General features: G+C 39.1%; 1 protein-coding gene across 1 annotated transcript in view; it reads left to right on the top strand.

The window, feature by feature from the left end:
- Positions 1 to 273: 273 nt before the first annotated feature.
- Positions 274 to 22,082, top strand: part of pnpla8 (patatin-like phospholipase domain containing 8) — a 31,819-nt gene continuing 10,010 nt past the window's right edge. The window contains exons 1-9 of the mRNA XM_053477499.1: positions 274 to 386; positions 2,525 to 2,588; positions 2,829 to 4,046; positions 5,657 to 5,806; positions 9,319 to 9,470; positions 9,603 to 9,697; positions 10,873 to 11,044; positions 11,343 to 11,400; positions 11,505 to 11,699. Of these exons, the coding sequence (XP_053333474.1) occupies positions 2,886 to 4,046; positions 5,657 to 5,806; positions 9,319 to 9,470; positions 9,603 to 9,697; positions 10,873 to 11,044; positions 11,343 to 11,400; positions 11,505 to 11,699 (1,983 nt within the window). The 5' untranslated portion in view covers positions 274 to 386; positions 2,525 to 2,588; positions 2,829 to 2,885. The remainder of the gene's footprint in view (positions 387 to 2,524; positions 2,589 to 2,828; positions 4,047 to 5,656; positions 5,807 to 9,318; positions 9,471 to 9,602; positions 9,698 to 10,872; positions 11,045 to 11,342; positions 11,401 to 11,504; positions 11,700 to 22,082) is intronic.

Here is a 22,082-nt window from a genome sequence, read left to right as displayed (position 1 = left end):
TTAATTACCTAATGCCATTTGTGTTATTTCATAGTTTGGCAGTCTCAGGTACTCAGGTATTGTTCTAAAATGTAGAAAAATAAATCCAATATAATTAAAGCTTTTTGGTGTTTATACAAATCATGTACGCATTTATGACGCAACTGGCCCAGTCTGTATGTACATTATACAATTTATAAAGCGATAGTCATTTTAACCAATCAGCTTTCGGCCCTGCAGTCAGGCGCTGCCATGAACCAATAGCGTGCGCGAAGTCTAATCACGTACTGTTGTCCCACCCTCGATGTTATTTTTCTTTCCAGAAGTGTCACAAACTGTCAGCTCGACTGACCTCAATATGCCGACTTTCGCCTCTTAATGCCTCCAGGACGCCACAACAGGGACAGGTATGTGTCCGCAGAGTGTTCTGGTTTCATTTCGGTCAGAAATTAGTGAGAAAAATATAAATACTTTTTGAGGAGCTAGTGTCCTGTTTCGTTTAGCTTAGCAACACTGGAATAGTTAGCCAGATTATCTTGTTTGTTTACTATACGGTTAAATAGATGCAGATGGCTTCGTATCCACGGAAAACGATGTAGTAAAGTACGTAACATACACCGGGTGACTAATCTAACTTAAATCGAATTAACTAAACCGTCTGGCTTGTGCAGATTCTGTGAGGTTTGGATAAGTGGAGGTGAGTCAGTAGTGTGTTATTTACCCAACTTAGTCCCCAGAATGTGTCTATCTATCTTACTCAATAATTAATTGTTGTTATATGACACCCTAGGTAGGACCGCCTGGTCAGGGTTAAAGCAAAAGTCCACTCTGAGACATGTTTAACAGTCATCCTATAATTTGGGATACATGTCACATAAGTTACAATTAAGTGACCCAATAAAACTAATTGTGATGCAAGTTTGTAAATTTTTTTGTGTTATATATCTGCTAGCTGCAAAGTGTAAACATTATGATTATATGATTATATTTACGCTACTGGTAATATAGTCGACAGTTTCCTTATTTTGACCACGTCTCATTGTCATAAACAATTTAAGAATAATTTTCTTAAAACCAGAAATAATCGGTAAACATAACAGTGTACGTGACATAGTTGATAGTCAATTAATATACTCTATGACAACAAGCTTTTTCAGATAAAATGTTTCAAAATGTATGCCACCGAGAAAAGTGACATCATGTGATGCAGATCACTTGGCCTCGAGACAAATAATTTTTGAGTTACAGCACAGATTTCTGTTAGTAACTGACTTGACAGAACTTTTGCGGACATTGATAAATTGATATATTTAAATAATTTAAGGCAGCACAGTGGTATAGTAATTAGCAGGGTGGCCTCGCACCTCATGTCTCAAAGTCCCCATGTACAGGATAAGTGGTATAAAAAATAACAAAGAATTTTTATATGTATATATATATATATATATAATGAGCACCATGGCCTCACATCTCGTGGGTCGAGGGTTTGATTCTCACCTTGAGTCTGTGTTGAGTTTGCATTGCATTTGTTCTCCCTGTGTTTGGTGGGTTTCCTCCAGGTGCTCCGGGTCCTTCCACAGTCCAAAGACTTGCAGAATTGGCTAATCAGTTTTCCTAAATCCCCATAGTATGTGAATGAGTGTGTAAAGCCATGTGTGATAATGTCTGAGACTTTTTTTTAGATACTCAAAATTATCTACGCAATTCAGTCAGTGCCAGAAAGTTATTAAAGTTAGGTGGTCAACACTTGTGGATTCAGAGCTAAATACTAGGTGTTAGTGGGTTATACACCCTGTAGGATGTCTATCACAGAGCATATTGTACACACACAATCGCACCATATTTCAGAGACTATCTTGACACTGACAGTAACTCGGGGTGACGATCGAAAGTGGGACAGATGTGAGAGTCTTAAGTGCAGTCACAGCAATGTTTAAAAATGACCAAAAATCTTGAAGAAAAGAAATAAGCCAGAGACCCAGTGAATTAAAAATAAAGACTGGTAGAAGACAGTTGTTCCCATGGTGTCTAACAATTGGGAATGGAAGTAAAATTTCTCTCCTGGAAACTTATGTTATGTTATGTTATAACATAACGTTATACCTGTGCCATCAGGGAAGAAAAACTCCATTGATGTGATACCTTGGTGATTTAATACATTCAGGTCATTGGCTGACTTCATTTGATTGCCACGGTAGGCCATGTGCATGATAATTGCGCTTGCCTTTTTACTGTGACACACCCATCGCTCTGGAATAGGGTCAATCTGACCACATAACCTTTTTCCATTGCTCCAAAGTTCAATCTTTATGATCCCTAGCAAACTGAAGACGTTATCTGATTAGTCTCAATAATAAGTGTTTTCGTCAGTTCGGCATTGTCCGTCCAGGTTTTGATAATGTGGCTTTTAGAGTTCTTAACCCAGTTCCAGTAATTTCAAATCTCTTTAGTAGTTGTCTTTGCTTGATGCAGCCCAATAATTTAACCTATTTAAAATGACTTTTGACTGATGACTTTTTTATTTTTTATATTTTTGGTCGTGCAGGTTATTTCCCTGGTGGATGGATTAACAGAGGTTCACACACCCCAGGCTGTCTCGATTAAGTGAGGTGGGTTCATTTTTATTTTGATTATTAATTGAATATGAGGGGTGATTTAAACACACCTATTGAGGATTGCATCTAAAGGACTAATAGATAAGTGAAGGTGTAGTACTAAAGTTATATGTTGACTAAACAGTTTTTTTAAACTCTCATTTCAGGTCAGTGTACAGACTTATTGATTGTGCAAATCATGCATGTCAGTGTGCTAAGGGTTAATAATTGAAAAACTATTTATTTTCTTTACAGACATCTCTACAATATAAGGATATGTTTCCCGATCAATGACTTCACCGAAATGAAAGCATGACTATTATATGGGTTTTAGATTCATACTTACTGGCACTGAATAAAGCAATACATTTGTGGTACACACAAGGGCAACGGTTTGTGAGTCTCTCACTCTCATTGCTTAATAAGCCATCTAGTCAGGTTCAATTCAAAAGATCTCTGAGCTACAGAGTCAGAGATATTCAATATAACTCGAAGAACAGTCAGAAGAGCAGTGTTCGGAGACTATGTCCCTGCCGAGTTAATTCCCTCAAACACAAGTTTTTGCTGTACGCCAACTTTTCAAATTTCAGTACCTCAGCCAGCTGTTCTTTCACCAACCAGAGCTATCGCATGTCTCGACTGAAAAACACGTGGGAATCTGTATCAAAAGCTGTGAGTGGGACACAAGCAGAGATTTTCTCTAAGATCGCAAGGCTCAAACCCAGTGCCAGAGACAGTGCCATAGGTGCAGAGACAACACCACTTCAGAGGAATGGGTCAGCTTTGACTACATCTACACCAAAGCTTGAAGCTCATCCTTCATCATTGCCTGCAGCCTCACCACCAAACACAAGCCCAACCTCATATGTCCAAGCGGAGGTAAAATCCAAGAAGTCTCAGACCTCTAAAGCGAATGGACTAGCTTCAACCACCACATCCACATCAACACCTACTACACCCACAAGTTTCACCTCCTCCAGACAGACTACTCATCTCTTCCACCCAGGTTCCTTCAGTGTCAACCTAGATGAGACCTATAATTCCCTGGCGCATCATATAAACTCTTATTTCAGCAGCTTCGCTATGGATCAAGATAAAAAGAAAAATGGTTCTGACCAGTCTTCCAGGTCCACCTCTGACCCGTGCACTAATAGCACACTCGGTGATGTGCATGTAAAGGACCAGACGCCAACAGAAATACCTGCTCCTGTCTCAGACCCAGGTTCTGCCTTGTCAACCAAAAAAGGCTTAGGACATTACCTGACATGCACGCCTACAGTCCAGGCGTTTGTAGGCAACTACATCGTCCCCTTAGTTCCCAGGTTTAGGACAGAACCAAAGCGTGAGCTATCAGAAACGGATAAGCCTCTTCTTTCTGAAGACACTGCCTCAAAACCCAAAGAAATGGGGGAGAGTAAAGACCAGAAAGCAGCGGAGGAAAAGGCCAGGAGATTACTGCTTCAAAGAGAGAAGGTACTGAATGACATCCTAATAGTGGATTATTATGAAATGAATCACAACAAGGCAGGAATTAATCACCCCAAATATTTAAAATGATTATTTTGCAAAAGTAAACGTTTTTTATCAATCTAGCAACAACTGTGAAATTTACACATGCATCATAAGTAACCCAAGTGACACAATGCAAGCAATTACATTTTTACCTCTGATTGTTACCAAGTGATCTATAGTCTCTATATTTGGAATAGGTACTATTTCCAAATATTTCAATAAAACTTGTTTTAACCAACAACTTACCATAAACAATAGCATATTAGACCTATGCATTCAATAATATAAACCTCTCAGAGACAATGTTCTGGAAAATTACACTACATCCAACAGTAGTGCTTTGTAACGTAGTCTATACCATTACATCATTATATAAAAAATACCGTTTTACGTATTAGCTTTCAATCATAGTGTAGACAGAATTTTTTATATTTGATTATAAGCCAGGTTTTGATAAAGTAGTCACTCCTAGTATCTTCTGAAAAACAAATATTTTTTGTGTTTTGCAGTTGGAGTTAAAAAAAACTTTGTCCCATATTTGTTATTATTTTTTTTTTTTAAGCATTTCATTAGTTCATACTGTATTTTAATTTTGCTTATATAGCTGCCTGGGAGGAGTATTTATCTATAAACAGACATGCCCCTATTAAAACACAAAACAGTGGCCATGGCCTCAAAACAATCTATTTTGATCATGTGATGTCAAAGATTGTAAAAGATTTGTATTTCATATGGTACAGCGAAACTACACTTTTTATATACAGTATGTGATAACCTGGTCATTCAGTTTGTCAGCTGACTTCATTTTGGAATAGATTCTTAATAACTTATCAGATTATGCCCTTTTTCTATTATGTCCAATCTTTATGGTCCTGATCAAATTAAAGTATTTTTCTTATTGGTCTCACCCACAACGTGGTTTTCTTGTGGCCACACTGCTGTTTAGTCCCAATAATAATTTTTTTTTTTAATGATGCAACATCACCAAGCATTTAAGAGATTTCCATTTATAATTTTTGGCAACCACATTTTGTTCACAAAGTTAATAGCTCAGCATGATCCTTCCAGGTTTCCAAAATGGAATTGACCATATTGGGTTTCAGGTCTCCTAATTCTAGCCGTTTAAAAGTTCCTTAGTTGTTTTAATTCCTTGAGGGAGTCCAATAATTTGACCCTCCTGAAATCGCAATTATTTGATTAACATTTATTGTGGTTGTGCTGTAATTTTAGCATTTGTGTTCTTATAGAATAAAAGAAACACCACGACTGAACAACACATGATGAGCCTTTTCATTCCAGCCCTCAATATAGATTTAGGAATGTGGCTTTACCAGAGTGGTGCCTCATGTCAAATGTTATGTCACACGCCAGTGGAAAAAGCCTTCTGATATTGGAGCAGCTAAAACATTATCCTATAGACAGGTCTTCAATTGATGATGTACTATTTAGAAAAAGAAGAGTTTTTATAACTGTTAAAGTAGAAGCCAAATGTAAATTATTCCTTAATTTAGCAAAGGATAAAAGATTTAATATTAGGGTTTTGGACTAAATATGATTCTTTCCTTTCTTAGATCATTGCCCGGGTGAGTGTGGATAATCGGACACGAGCGCTGGTCCAAGCCCTGCGCAGGGCATCCGACGTGAGGCTTTATATCAGCAGAGTGGAGGAGCTGAGCTACCATCTGCTGGAGTTCCCAGAGACTAGGCTAGTGGCTGTTAAGGTAAGGCATGAGTCATTTAGATTTCTGTCAAGCAGAAAGACAGGCAAATATGTATGTGGGCTTTAACCTGAAATAATAATATTACTTATTCTATTAAAGCTGATGAGCTTATTTTTAGCTTTCACCTTTTAACTATTTTTTTTTCAACAATATTTTTATTTTATTTTAAAACAGGGATATTACAGGGTAGACATGTAATGTTTCAATACAGAATTTTAAAACCTCCTTATAAATCCCCATAGCACCCACCCCACTCCTCCCTAGCTCCAAGCCAGCTTTACAAGTGTAAGGAAAGGCTAAACGCCAGGCATAACAAAAAAGGAGAGAAACTAAAAAAGAAAAAAGAACCTGGAGCTGAAAGTTTTTTATTTTTGCAAACAACAACAACAAAAAGGGAAAAGAAAACAAACAAACAAACGATTAAATAAAAAGGGAATCAAACTATATGTATATGAAAAAAGCGAAGGACGGGCCCCCACACCTGTTGAAATTTTAAGTCTGAATAACGGATTGAGTAGTGGATCTTCTTCAGGGACAGACATATCTGGGCGTGAGTGGGTGACGTGGCATCCTTCTATTTGAATAAAAGAGAACGCCTGGCCAGGAGTGTCGCAAAAGATAACAAACGCTGTTTAGCTGGAGTTAGATGCTTGTCCTTCTCTCCAGTGATACCAAAAAGAGCATTCAGAGGATCTGGTTCAAGATTGCATTTCAATATATACGACAAGTTTTTAAAAACATCCCTCCAGAATTTTTCCAAATTCTGGCATGTCCAGTACATATGAATAAGAGACGCCACTCCACTTTTACATTTCTCACAACAAGGATCAATGTCTGGGTAAAAACGGGAAAGTTTAATTTTGGAGAAATGAGCCCTGTGTACAACCTTAAACTGTAATAAAGAGTGTCGGGCACATAAGGAAGTTCAAAAGAATTGAAGAATTTCAAGAATTGAAATCCAAGTTATCATCTGACAGTGAGAAATTTAAATCTTTCTCCCAAGCAGTTTTAATTTTACTTAAAGGGGTGTGACTCAAACCCATCAATCCACCATAAATAGTGGATATTAGGCCTTTACGCAACAGGGACAAACATAGGAGATTATCTATAATATTTGCAGCAGGAGCCTCAGGGAAATTCGGTATTAAAGAGCGAATGAAGTGTCTTACTTGCAGATATCTGAAAAAGTTTGAATTGGGTAGGTTAAACCTTTCAGAAAGCTGCTCAAACGATGCAAACTTATGGTCAACAAACAGATCTTTACAAAGCTTGATGCCCTTATTGTACCATTCCTGAAACACTGAATCATGTAAAGAAGGTTGGAAGAGATAGTTAGAGACGATAGGACTGGAAAGAGAAAAGCCCAGAAGACCGCAGTGCTTTCTGAACTGAGCCCATACTCTCAAGGTATGCCTAACAACTGAGTTATTAAATAATTTTATTGAGGGGATGGGGAGTGCGGATCCAAGGAGTGCAGAGACAGAGAGGTTTACCTTTTAACCATTTAAAACTCTTTCAAACTCTTTTCCCATTAACGACGGGTACTTACGCTAATGAGGAATAAATATTCAAGACATAGCGTTCAAACTGTGTTAAACTGTGAAACACTATAACACTATAATTTATGTCCCTCCTTCCAGCAAAAGGATTTTGCTTCATTTGAAAATAGTCAAGATCTAACCAATCATTGAGATCAACAAAAATTGAGATCGCATTTCTGTAATTTTAACAAAGACAGGGATTTGTCGCAGCTTCTCTCCATCACACTTGAGGGCACCTTTTATGACACATTCACTAGTCATTTTTAATAGATTTTCAAGCCAAGTAGATTTTTCTCCTTATGTGATATAAGAATATACCCCTGCCATAGATTGTTGCTCAGTTCTGCTGTTCTCTAAAACACCATGGCTCAGCTGTAGTTCATTTACATAGACACTGAAACAGCATTGTTTAGAGGAGTTTGAAGCATAGAAAAACTCATTATCTGAGGGTTACTGTAGCTGGAGCATTCAGGCACGCACACACATGTGCACACACACTTTGGGAGCTCTGAGGCCTGTGTCACCTGATTGATGAAGCCAGCAATGTTACATATTTAGTGTGTTGAAAAGGACCTTAATAACATTGTGCTCAGGCAAATCTGCCAAAAAAAATCCATCAGGTATTCCTCCTCCTCCTGGTGAATGACAATTACCCAAAGTGCTCAATGAATTTGCATTTATTTACACACACTAAACTCCATAAAAGGTACAGCTAGAAGCACAAATTGTTGACTAAACAGTGAATAACAATGGAAATGGACCTTAAAAGCTCAAACGTGTTACACAGCATTAGAAGATGGTAAATGAAATAAATCTGACTTATACACCAGCTGAGCTGTTCCTCTCTCTCTCTCTCTCTTTGTCTTAATTGAATGATCTTATTTGTCTTAATATGAGGATTTTTGTTAACTTTTTTTGTTTTGTTATAAATACATTGATTTGAATACAGAATGATAAACAAGGCACATTATAAGCCTTTAAGTGTTTAATAAATTGCTGATCTTCTGGGAATTTTGTACATCTCAGTCTCACAGAAAAGTGTTTTGAGTGAGAGACAGTTCTTTGCGTGGAAGCACCCAGTTGATCAGGGAGGTCAGAGGAAAATTGCCAAATTGAGCTGCCTGCAAGGATATATTAATTAAAAGAATCACACTTTACCATCATGGTGAGCACAAAAGCATCTCAGCATGCACAACACGAATTGAACCCTGAGGTCAGTGGGCTGCAACAGAAGAAATACCGGAGCCGGAGGTAGCTTAGTGGTTAAGGCATTGGATTACGGTTCGGAAGATCCCAGGTTCAAACCCCACAACCACCAAGTTGCCACTGTTGGGCTCTTGAGCAAGGCCCTTAACCCTCAACTGCTCAGATGTGTAATGAGATAAAAATGTAAGTCGCTCTGGATAAGAGCGTCTGCCAAATGCCTAAATGTAAATGTAAATACACTTTAGTTTCCGATGTCTGAGGTTAAAGATTTTTTTAGGTCTGTGTTTCTAAGAGCTTTAGATACTTGTTCTTGGCTGAGAGAAGTGAACACTGATGTGATCTTCTGTTGTAGCTCATCATGATTGTAAAGAGCGATCGTTTGAGTTACTTTACACACTTCATGTTAACTTGAACCAGTCTGGTTTGATCTTTCTCGCAAATAAGGTGTTTCAGCCTGCAGGCGGTTCACATACAAGGTGTCATTCTGTGCCAACTCTAGATTGTTTTGTGTTCGAAATTTCCAGAAGATCAGTAGTTTTTAAAAGACTAAAACCAACCCATGTGATACCAGATTGGTAACACATTTGGTGGCATTATCATGGTATGGGGCTGCTTCTTTTCAGCAGGGACTGGGGCTCTCTTCATTTAACTCTCCATCTGTTTTTTCATGAGTCCTCCAGCTAAAGTTTTCCACCTTCTTCTGTTCATGCCAATAAAAATGAGGGCTCCTTTTTCCCTTAATAGTATTAGTTTTGCTTTCATCAGGAGAAGGTGATTCCATGCTTGCTGCGCCTGAGGCAGGCCAGTGATGCGTCTTTACAGGAGGCGGTCAGAGAAGCCCTTACCCTAGTGGGCTACGTTGATCCAGTAAAGAGCAGAGGGATTCGCATACTTTCCATCGATGGTGGCGGCACAAGGTATGCAGTCTAACCTTAGCAGTCAATTCAAGACTTTAAAATAAGCTTAGTACTAAGACAAATTACAGCATCAAGATGTCCTATATTCCGCATGTTTACAGTTTGTGTGCATGTGTATGGTTTAATTTTCAGGGGAGTGGTAGCTCTTCAGACTCTTCAAAAGCTGGAGGAGCTGTCAGGGAAATCAATTTACCAGCTTTTTGATTACATTTGTGGTGTAAGCACAGGTATGATAACATTTTTCAACATTTCTGTATGAGTGTAAAAAAACACTCCTGTGAGTAATTATGCATAGCTTTAGCAAGATTAAGACATCTTTTAACTTATTACAGACACTGCATCGTTGTCCTTGTTTAATATATGAGCACAAGGAAACATGACTCCTCCTTTAGCAAAAGAATCTATAGATCAGTTATCCTGATGTGCCAGAATAACGCTGAAAAAATAAAAATATACACTTTTTTATTGGTGATAACCGTTTCATAAACGCAGTCATTTTTGTCACTTTTATTATTTTTAAATTGATGGTTAAGAGATCTGTCGCAGTTCACCTTATGAACACCAGGGGGAGCTTTTAGCACAGTTCAGGTCAAAAAAATGCTCTTTCAGATTATCCCATCTCTTCTCCCCTCCAAAGAAAAATAGGGAAATCCGCACTAGCCACATCCCATGTGTATTTTGCGGCATGTTCAGCATCTATTTTAATACGCTGTTCATCCTTTAACAAAATCATGGGTGCTTCCAAATCCTGTATAATATCCTGTGAAAGTACAGGATAAAGACATATTGAGGCTTTTCTGTGCAACCACACTGTCAGACCAACAGTGAGTGTGTATATGTGTGTGTGTGTGTGTGTGTGTGTGTGTGTGTGTGTGTGTGTGTGTGTGTGTGTGTGTGTGTTTTTGTGGAGTATGTGTGCATAAGATAAATATACTGTATAAAACCTGAATGCTGCATGAAGTCTGCTTCTTATGAAAGCTACTCCTCAAGGGGTTCGGGCACCGAGCCTCAGAGTGGCAGCTGGTCACATGAGGGGTCCTTGTGGATCAAAAGAAGACTTGGTGTGTTTAAATCACTTAAAACCTACTGGATACAAGCAAAGAGCTCTATTTCCTTTTTAGCCTGCACACATGTTTACTATTTTAGGACTGTGCCTTGTTGGACAAATAAAGTAACATATAGAGTATTCTGACTATAAGATAAAGACAAGGACATCGACAGCAATGGTAATAACCATTGCTAAAATAGACTCCTGATATTGCAGTTGATCTTTAGAATCATTTTGTTTTCCTTTCATATATATTCACTGGGCACAGCAGGCAGTTCTCGTCAAGGGAATCTTTTGAAGACAATTGTATTTTCTATATCCAGTATGTGCATTGTTGCTTGTGTTTCTCTTTAGGTGCAATATTAGGCTTCATGCTGGGTGTATATCATATTCCACTGAGTGAGTGTGAGGAGCTGTACAGAAAGCTGGGCTCTGATGTCTTCAGGCAGAATGTCATTGTGGGTACCGTGAAGATGGGATGGAATCATGCCTTTTATGACAGTGAGATCTGGGAGCAAGTTCTCAAGTGAGTATTGTAATTCGCACAATACCAATTTTTATGCCAGTCGACATTGATCTTGCGATGTTGATTTGGATGTTTGAGGTCATTGTGTCATCGTGACAATAAAACATTTTAAAAAAATTTAAATGCTGTCACTTAAATTTTTAACCTTTTTTTAACAAACCAGGCAATTATGTTCATATTTTGATCTAATGGATGTCATTTTAATAGTTATGCTTGACAAGGGGACTACTATATTTTTATTTATTTATTTATTTATTTATCTATATCTTTTCATTGAGCATTACGCATTGTCATACAGGGAAAGAATGGGCTCCGACCTTTTGGTTGAAACCTCAAGAAACCCAGATTCTCCTAAGGTTGGTAACTTGAGACAGAATACATGGATTAAAATAATTTTATTTACTTAAATTTCTCCAGACTAAAGGTATCGCTGTTGTTTTCGCACCATATAAATTTATAGGTGGCAGCAGTGAGTACGGTAGTAAACAAGGGAACCCCATTAAAGGCATATGTATTCAGGAACTACAACTTGCCAGTCGGTGTGCGCTCCCACTACAGAGGCGGCTGCCAGCACAAGCTCTGGGAGGCCATCCGAGCTTCATCTGCTGCTCCTGGATACTTCCAAGAGTTTGCCCTGGGCACTGACTTACATCAGGTGTGATTTAGTATTTTATACATTTCTCTTGCATGTTTAATATTTTAACTGTTAGAACTTTCACATATAATTTATTTTTATTGGCCTCATTAAGTTAGCTATTTTTCTGATTTGTATTTACTGTCAGCTACATTGGGTTCATTGACACCACTGAGTGCAATGACCGTTCTCTTTTAGCATAGATCAAACTCACCAAGGAAAACAGTGCATTTAATGCATTTAAAGCCGCAAATCCTAATTTGGTCACTCCTCTTCACTAAGTAAGAGGTATCTTCAGTGTCATTGGTGTTAGATCCACTAATAAGTCAACCGCCATTTTGATCATCCTAGATTTGATCACATACACCGCCTGGTCCAAAAAAAATATGTTGCCACTTTAGAAGACAGGTTAAATTATTGGCCTGCATCAAGGAAAAAACTAAATAAATAAAAATTACTGGAATTGGGTTGCAAACTGTCTAACATATAATTAAAACCCGAATTTGTCAACTTCATGGAAAAAATCATGAATAAAAAAAATAATCAAGCTTTATGCTAAAGTAATGCTCTGGATATAAAAAAAAAACTTCCCTAGGGATAAAGGGATAAAGATTGGACTGTGGAGCAATAGAAAAAGGTCATGTGGACTGATGAGTCTAGGTCTACCTTATTATGTTAAAAGGGAAGAGGATGAAGTGGGGCACCCATCATGCATAGTGCCCACTTTACAAGTGTCTGGAATGTACTGGATGACCAGTTGATCACATTTATGCCTTTTTTTTCCTTCCCTGATGACACAGGCATATTCCAGGACTCATAATGTAAAAAAGTGTTTCTGGAAGTATCATTTTCATTTCAGGAATCATTTTCACTTTCATTTTTTGGCCAGGCTATGTAAGTAAACTTTATCACATTGCCCTGCCCATCCATGACTGTGCTGACAGTCACCCGATGTACACTGCCAAGTCTCATTAAAAATGACTGACCTACGCCCGCTTCTTGAATCATGTCAATTCCCAGTCTGAATGCTTTAGTGTCAGCTTGGTAAAATTATAGTTTATAAGATATGAAGTGAAATTAAACTGGGTTAACCTCATCACATAAACTGAGTCAGTACCAGATATAATAAGAAAAAAGGTTGAAGACTATCATATTTTTATTTTTCACTCTTCAAAACACCTGAATTTATACAGTACATGCTGTGATTTTTGGTTTAGCTACAGTTTCCCTGGCAACCAAATGCATGTTGATGGGTTAAATTTGGGTGAATGAGTGGAAAAAATTGTCATATCTTATAGGTATCTTGTGGTAAATGCATGCTTGAAGAAGCACCAGTTTTCTGTCTGCATTACTAGAAGAGCTTTACAAAAAAATTAAACTTGAGTAATTGTTTAATATCTAATTTAATAATCAGGGTTTTAAACGTATTAAAATCAGTTACTGCTTAATAAAAATTAATACACAAGAGATAAATATTTTTTTATTTACAAAGTTTTAGTGGCAATCCCGACAGGTTAGTTATATAAGTTAAATTACCTATGCACAAATAGTTTAAACATAAAACTATTAAACTAAATAAAATAGAAAAGAAATGTGTCAAAAATCCTGCTCGCCTCCTTGACCTATTCAGAAATAATGTAGTAGATGAGAAATGCATACAAAGCTATACCAGGTAACTTAGACTTAGCCAACCTAAAATGCTAAGGTGGCTATTTTTTTAGCCAAAATGTTACCTAAAATGTTAGGGTGCTTTGATTTAACTCAATCAGCCATACCTTACATGTTGTCTCTTATCAACTGTAACCTTTTTCTTGTAATTTAAATTACAAAAATTTCACTTAGCCGGTTTGGTAAAGTGTTGCAGAGCACACAATTAGTGGTTTGACACCTGCAATGCAGCTGTTACTCAAATCAGTCACATCCCTTCTATGCATAATAATATGGATTCAAATAAATTTAATTCCTTACACAAAAAGGCATCCCCCCCCCACACACACACACACTTATCATTAATTGAAAATATAGCTTTGGAGAAAAAAACTAACAAACGTTTTTTGTACTAGGATGTAAACTTATTTATATCTATTGAACATTTAAAATGAGGCTTTATAGGGATCGACACACATTTGGAGATTTGGAGCCAGCTACTAGTGGTTTTGGCACTTCCAGTTTTGAACTGCAGGTTACCCCTTCTTTCCTAACTTTAAGTGCACCCTCTTGTGGTGTACAAGTTAATAGGTATACAAACTAGAGAAATATTATGCAAAACAAATATGATTTAACATTAGCTACCCTAAAAAAACACTATGTTGTGTTATCTGTTTTTAGAAATGTAGTATTTTGTACATTTAAATAAAATAGATTACACTTCCTGGCCGTGCTTTAAATATGAAATGCCATTAGTGCTGTGTAGTACTTCTTACTTCGTTGGACTACTGTCTATCTGAAAATCGCAGTTTTCAGTAATGAAAATTCCAGTGACCCCCAGGAGACTCTCCTGAAAGCCCTACCAGTGCTTAATCATCATATATGATGAACATGACTTATGTTGTTTACCGATTACTGCTTCCTTTTACTAATGTGCATCGTTTGGTGCTGATCATTATTGCAATGTCAGCATCTGCAGGGAATGGTCAAGAAATGACTGCAGAGATAGAGAGGAAGAGACTTGCAGCAGACCACTTAAGCACTACATCTAGTCCATTAGGAGTTAAAAGACTGACGGAGAAAACTAACTGAATAGAAAGCTTGCATGCCTATGTTGGCTTTAGATGTGTTTTTCTGTCTAAGACTCTGTCCACACGAAGCCTATTATTATTATTGATAATAATTTTTGCATAATCATGGCGTCGTCTCAAGAAATATCTGCGTACACACGAAACCACTGAAAACGGTGTAGTATATATGACAGACCAGTATGGGGTGCTGTAATTCTGCCATAAAGATACACTATACACGGAGAAGAAGACTTTGAGCATGCGCATAATCTTGCGCACTGTATACGAACCAAGATGGTGTTGTCCATTATCGCTTGTTGCTCATAACAGTTGCATAGAAGCAATAGATTTTGCTGTAATAAAGCTATTAGGCTTTGTAGCAACACGAACACAATCATGTAGTCCGCCATTATTGTTGTTGCTGTTACATGTGACGCAGCCGACACGTGATGTGATGACATCATCATTTCACAAAATATACGGATTGGCCGTACACACGAAACCGCAAGGGTGGCGTTTTCAGATTTATCCACATCTGATTAAATAGAAAGAGTTGCACTGTTTTTACTCCTTTGAGTAAATTGCCACAGAGCAGGTGTTATCGTAACTGAGCTTTGTGTATTTAATTGGAACATGTGGGTCTAATGGGGAGAAATAAAAGAAAATTGCTTATGGGTCCCTGTAGAGCTGGGATTTCCTCCTTAGAGGATGTAAGAGGGGTGTTTAAGTCAAACTGGGACTTTGAACGGGACCAGAGAAATTCTTGTAAATAAAGGTGTAAAATTGATTTAGATCTACAGAAGACATAAAGCACAGTATAGTAATAACACTTTTACCTGAGACTCTTAGTACATCATTTGAGTGGTGCAAACTTTTTAAAGAATACTGTATGTCCGTGAATGACAAACCCAGCTGAGGTGGCTTAGAGCCCACTCTGGCCGATTCCGTGAACATTCAGTAAGTGGAACACATGATCCTTAAAACTTCCATGAGTACTGTCACTTATTTTCCATCTCTGGGAGTTTTTTCCTTGCAACTGTCCACTGACCACTATTTAGTTGGTTATTGCCACATCCCCTGTTCAGTCCTGACCTTGCTCCAAGCCCATTACATATTTTTGTGCCATTAAAGGAGTTCCTCGAAGGCCAGCGTTTCAATTGTGAAACAGACAGTCTGAACATGGCTCATAAAATTTTACTTGAGCATTGTTGTATCTCCAGTGTTGGTATGTGTACGTTACCCAGGTAAATATTCTGACATAACATTGGTACTTAAGTCATCACCTCTAAAAGCAGCACCAGCAGACTAATAAATAAATAAATATTATATGTTTTGCAAAAATGCACCCAATGCTCCCTACTGGTGTCGCTAATGCCAAGGCCCTTTTAAGCTCTTTTAGATGATGTGTCAGACGTTATTAGGTGTTTTATTATTATTACGATAATAGGCCTTCTTCTTAAACCCAAACTTTAGTTCCGAAGCCCAGACACTGGTGGAGTCTGCTGTTATTTGTTTACTGCTTTTAAAAAGGCTGGTATTCAGCTCTGAGGTGAATACCAGCCTGTGTTTCATATGGGGTGCTTTTTTTTCCCCTGACGCCCACAGAGCCACCTGCTTCCTTCCAATATATATATCTTCTTTGTCTTTCGGCTGTTCCCTTTCAGGGGTCGCCACAGCGAATCATCTGCCTCCATCTAACCCTATCCTCTGCATCCTCTTCTCTCACACCAACTAACTTCATGTCCTCTCTCACTGCATCCATAAATCTCCTCTTTGGTCTTCCTCTAGACCTCCTGCCTGGCAGTTCCAACCTCAGCATCCTTCTACCGATATATTCACAATCTCTCCTCTGAACATGTCCAAACCACCTCAATCTGGCCTCTCTGACTTTATCTCCAACACATCTAACGTGGGTTGTCCCTCTGATGAACTAATTTTTAATCCTATCCATCCTTGTCACTCCCAAAGAGAACCTCAACATCTTCAGCTCTGCTACCTCCAACTCTGCCTCCTGTCTTTTCTTCAGCGCCACTGTCTCTAAGCCGTAGAGCATCGCTGGTCTCACCACTGTCCTGTATACCTTTCCTTTCATTCTCGCTGATACTCTTTTATCGCACAACACACCTGCCACTTTTCTCCACCCATTCCAACCTGCCTGTACCCACCTCTTCACCTCCTTTTCACACTCTCCGTTGCTCTGGACCGTTGACCCTAAGTACTTAAAATCCTGCACCTTCTTTACCTCTGCTCCCTGTAGCCTCACCGATCCTCCTGGGTCCCTCTCATTTACACACATGTATTCCGTCTTGCTGCGGCTAACCTTCATTCCTCTGCTTTCCAGAGCATACCTCCACCTCTCCAAATTTTCCTCCACCTGTTCCCTGCTCTCGCTACAGAGCACAATGTCATCTGCAAACATCATAGTCCATGGGGACTCCTTTCTTACCTCATCTGTCATCCTGTCCATCACCAGAGCAAACAAAAAGGGGCTTAGAGCCGATCCTTGATGCAGACCCACCTCCACCTTAAACTCTTCTGTCACACCTACAGCACATCTTACCACTGTCTTACAGCTCTCATACATGTCCTGCACCACTCTAACATACTTCTCTGCCACTCCAGACTTCCTCATACAATACCACAGCTCCTCTCTTGGCACCCTGTCATACGCTTTCTCTAAATCTAAAAAGACACAATGCAACTCCCTGTTACCTTCTCTGTACTTCTCCGCCAGCATCCTCAAAGCAAATACTGCATCTGATGTACTCTTTCTAGGCATAAAACCATATTGCTGCTCACAAATGGTCACCTCTGCCCTTAACCTAGCTTCCACTACTCTTTCCCACAGCTTCATTGTCTGGCTCATTAGCTTTATACCTCTATAATTGCCACAGCTTTGCACATCTCCCTTGTTCTTAAAAATTGGCACCAATACACTTCTCCTCCATTCCTCTGGAATCCTCTCACTCTCCAAGATCTTGTTAAACAAACTTGTCAAAAACTCTACTGCCACCTCTCCTAAGCACTTCCATACCTCCACAGGTATGTCATCAGGACCAACAGCCTTTCCACTCTTCATCCTCTTCAACGCCCTTCTCACCTCACTTCTACCAATATTTGCTACTTCCTGTTCCACAACAGTCACCTCTTCTACGCTTTGTTCTCTTTCGTTTTCCTCATTCATCAACTCCTTAAAGTACTCCTTCCATCTTCCCATCACCCTCCTGGCATCTGTCAGTACATTTCCATCTTTATCTTTAATCACTCTAACCTGCTGCACATCCTTCCCATCTCTATCTCTCTGCCTTGCCAACCTGTACAGATCCACCTCTCCCTCCTTACTGTCTAGCCTAGCATACAAGTCCTCATATGCTCTTTGTTTGGCCTTTGCCACCTCTACCTTCACCTTACTCTGCATCTCCCTGTACTCCTGTCTACTCTCTTCAGTCCTCTCAGTGTCCCACTTCTTCTTAGCTAGCCTCTTTCCCTGTATACACTCCTGGACTTCCTCATTCCACCACCAAGTCTCCTTGTCCACTTTCCCCTTTCCTGATGATACACCAAGTACCCTCCTACCTGTCTCCCTGATCACATTGGCTGTAGTTGTCCAGTCAACTGAAAGCACCTCCTGACCACCCATAGCCTGTCTCAACTCCTCCCTAAAGACTTCACAACATTCTTCCTTTCTCAGCTTCCACCACTTTGTCCTCTGCTCTGCCTTTGTCCTCTTCGCCTTCCTCACCACCAGGGTTATTTTACACACCACCATTCTGTGTTGTCTGGCTACACTCTCCCCTACCAACACTTTGCAGTCACTGATCTCTTTCAGGTTACAACGTCGACACAAGATGTAGTCGACCTGAGTGCTTCTGCCTCCACTCTTATATGTCACCCTATGTTCCTGCCTCTTCTGGAAGAAAGTATTTACTACTGCCATTTCCATCCTCTTTGCAAAGTCCACCACCATCTGTCCTTCTACATTCCTGTCCTGAAGACCAAACCTGCCCATCACATTTTCATCACCTCTGTTCCCTTCCCCAACATGTCCATTGAAGTCTGCACCAATCACCACTCTCTCACCTCTGGGGATGCTCTGCATTACTTCATCTAACTCAATCCAGAATTTCTCCTTCTCTTTTAACTCACATCCTACCTGTGGGGCATAACCACTAACAACATTGAACATCACCCCTTCAATTTCCAGCTTCAGACTCATCACCCTATCTGATACTCTCTTCACCTCTAGAACATTCCTTACAAACTCCTCTTTTAGGATAACTCCTACTCCATTTCTTTTCCTATCCACACCATGGTAAAACAATTTGAACCCTGATCCTAAGCTTCTAGCCTTGCTACCTTTCCACCTGGTCTCCTGGATGCACAGTATATCCACCTTCCTTCTCTGCATCATATCAACTAACTCTCTTCCCTTCCCTGTCATGGTCCCAACATTCAAAGTCCCTACTATCACTCCTAAACTCCTGCCTTTCCTCTTCTCTCTCTGCTTACGAACACGCCTTCCTCCTCTCCTTCTTCGACCAACAGTAGCCCAATTTCCACCAGCACCCTGTAGGTCAACGGCACCAGTGGCGGTCGTTGTTAACCCGGGCCACGACCGATCCGGTATGGGAATTATATTCTTGATTCGCATCGTTGATTTGGCAAATGTTTTACGTCGGATGCCCTTCCTGACACAACCCTCTGCATTTATCCAGACTTGGGACTGGCACAAGAAGACACTGGATTGCGCCCCCCCGTGGTTGCATTTCCTTCCAATATATATATACATATACATAAAGTTCTAGCCCTATCATCCGGAGATTGCAAGTTTGATTCCTGGTGATGCTGTAACCCAGTGGTTCTCAAAGTGTGGGGCGCGCCCCACTAGTGGGAAATAGAGATATGACAGGTGGGGCGCAATGAACGGGAGGGAATTAGTGGAAAATAATAGAAAAGTACCTATTCTAATTCATGCTTTTCTTTATTGATTTTTTTTATCTTTATTTTCTTTATCGAACACTCGAAACTAAATAATGACACACAAAGAAATGGATCATTAATACAAGTAAATTAAAATAACATCAGAGAAAAAGTGGAACCATAGTCCAACAATAACGGTTTAACGTCGGCATGTTAATTGCAGAGGAACAATATATAAGGAAACATTCGGTATTATATATGTAATTTCATTTATTTCAATGTGTATGCTGATGTTTCTGTGTTTTTGTTAAACATTACTATTTTATCAGGCAGTATTAATTTGGCATTTCTAGTTTCCAGTGCGGCAACAAAGTTGCTTTTTAATCCTTCAGGCGCTGAACAGAAGGGAAGATCAATATCGTTCTACGCTTTTTGTTGCTGTGCGGCATTTTGCGATGATCCCTAAATCACTCGTTGCGCCGTAGAGAATAATGGTGTTTATGCTTTTAAACATGTATAATTTAAGGCGGATGTAGCTTAAAGACAATGTAGAGAGGAAATATATGTGGGTATCTTATTCGCGGGTTTATTTACGCAGCTATTGAATTCGGAGATGCGAATATCAAACTAACTTTACCGCGGACACAAACAGGTGTTATGCGCTAAAATGCCCCCCTGCCACGGATTGCCCCCCTACATAATCTCTATCAAATATTATATTAGGACATACATTCAAAGGTTTATTATTATCAAATATATTATTACTATTATAATTAACCCTAGGCACGTGACACTCGTCGAGACGATTAATACAAATCCCCAAAAATGATTATTTTATGGCACATTTATTTTGCAGGGGTTTGTCAATGTACAAATAACAAATTATTTATCACAAATTACACTAAATAAATATTGTTTGTGGTGAAAAATTATGGTGGTGAAAAGAAACGATTTTTATTCTGAAATAAGCAATATAAAAATATACACGTGGTATATAAAATATATATATATATATATATATATATATATATGTGTGGTATATAAAATATACATGTGGTATATAAAAAAAAAAATATATATATATATCTATATATATATATATATATATAAAATTTATATATTTTTCCCCCTATACAACCTTTTTTTGTCTATTGCTTACTTTATAATTAAATTCATTTGTCATTTGTAAACCATAAACCTATGAATTTAGGTGGGCAATCCGTGGCATTTTAGACCATAACACAGTAGCGTACTGTATGTAGTAAGCATAATAACATCAATGGATACATTTGTTACATGGACCACAAATAAGCAGGTGATTCAGCACTATCAGCCTAATCAACCAAAAATCCAGCCGAAAGGAAAACATGATGAAGCCTATGTTGCGCTTGGATTCATGGTGGGGATGGGGGCAGAGGAGAGACCTCTGTGTGTTTTGTGTCTTAAACCGCTGGCAGCAGACAGCATGAGACAAAGTAGGAAGACACTTATCGACAACATCTTTTTTTGGAAGAAAGCTCTAGATAAGTGACAAAGTAAGCCTGTTATAACAATTGCACGTGTATTTTATCTGTTTTGAACTTGGTGTTATTTGATCTTATCGGTTTAGAAATTGATATTTCAATAAATAGTACACTTGGCCGTTTTAGTTATCATTTTGTTGACAAGTGGGGCTTGAAAATTCGCCCACCCTCTCAAGTAGGGAATGATAGAAAATGTTTGAGAACCACTGCTGTAACCTCTCGCAGCCGGTGGTCTAGAGAGAGCTGGTTGGCCGAGCTCTCTCACAGGGGAGGGATGAGAGGTACTTAGTGCTCCCACATTAATCACAGCTCTACAGCCAATCAGGCGCGTCTGTGAGCTCACGCAACGGATAGCGGTGTCCTCCGAGTGTGTTATGCCGCACCCCAATGGAAAAATCCAAAAAATCTGGAAAAAATAAAGTAATAAATAACATTACAGGAGAATATATGCACGGCTGTAAGGAAAACAAATATAGTACAAGATAGACCAGTTCTTAGATGAAAAATGGGATTTGCATAAAAATATAAAGGAGCGAGTGTCACAAAGTTATCAGAAGAACTTATATTCTCCAGCATGCTCAGTAAAACCTAACAGCTGTGTTCTTAGAAAACTGCACAAATCTGTGTTTAAAACTCCTGATTTTAAGCAATACGTTTTTACCCCAAATATTGCCTGTTTATTTCATTACTCTTTATTGCTCTTAATTAGTCTTTTTTTTTATATTAAAAAAATTTTTCTCCCCAATATTAGTCATAGCCAATTCCTCCCCGTCTAAGGGGGCTCCCACATTAAGGCTACTACTACCACCATTCAGTCGGAAGGGGGCGAAGACTATCCCGTGTTTCCGGGGATAGGGGCGGAGTAACACACTCGGAGGAAAGCGGTAGCCGCTCCTTCCGCGTGCACAAGCTCACAGCCGTGATTAATGTAGCGCAAGTACCTCTTATTTCTCCCCCTGAGAGAGCTCGGCCAATCAGCTCTCTCTGTGCCTCCGGCTGTGAGAGGAAAACAGCATCACCTGGGGTTCGAACCAACGATCCCCAGATGATAGGGCGAGCACTTTACCACTGCGCCACTCGGAGGCCATGCTCTTTATTACTCTTTAAACTTCAAATTATATATTGCTCGTTTCTGCAAAATTGCGTGGGTTTCCGCAAATTATTCCTCATAATTTCCTTCTTATTTCCACTGTAGAGCATCATCTGTGTTAACTTCTGGGTTCCAGGGTTAAATTACAAATAGT

This window comes from Clarias gariepinus, chromosome 2 (assembly GCF_024256425.1).
Source record: "Clarias gariepinus isolate MV-2021 ecotype Netherlands chromosome 2, CGAR_prim_01v2, whole genome shotgun sequence".
Taxonomy (NCBI): domain Eukaryota; kingdom Metazoa; phylum Chordata; class Actinopteri; order Siluriformes; family Clariidae; genus Clarias; species Clarias gariepinus.
The sequence above is the reverse complement of the archived record's forward strand: the minus strand, read 5'-3'. Positions and strand labels throughout refer to the sequence as shown.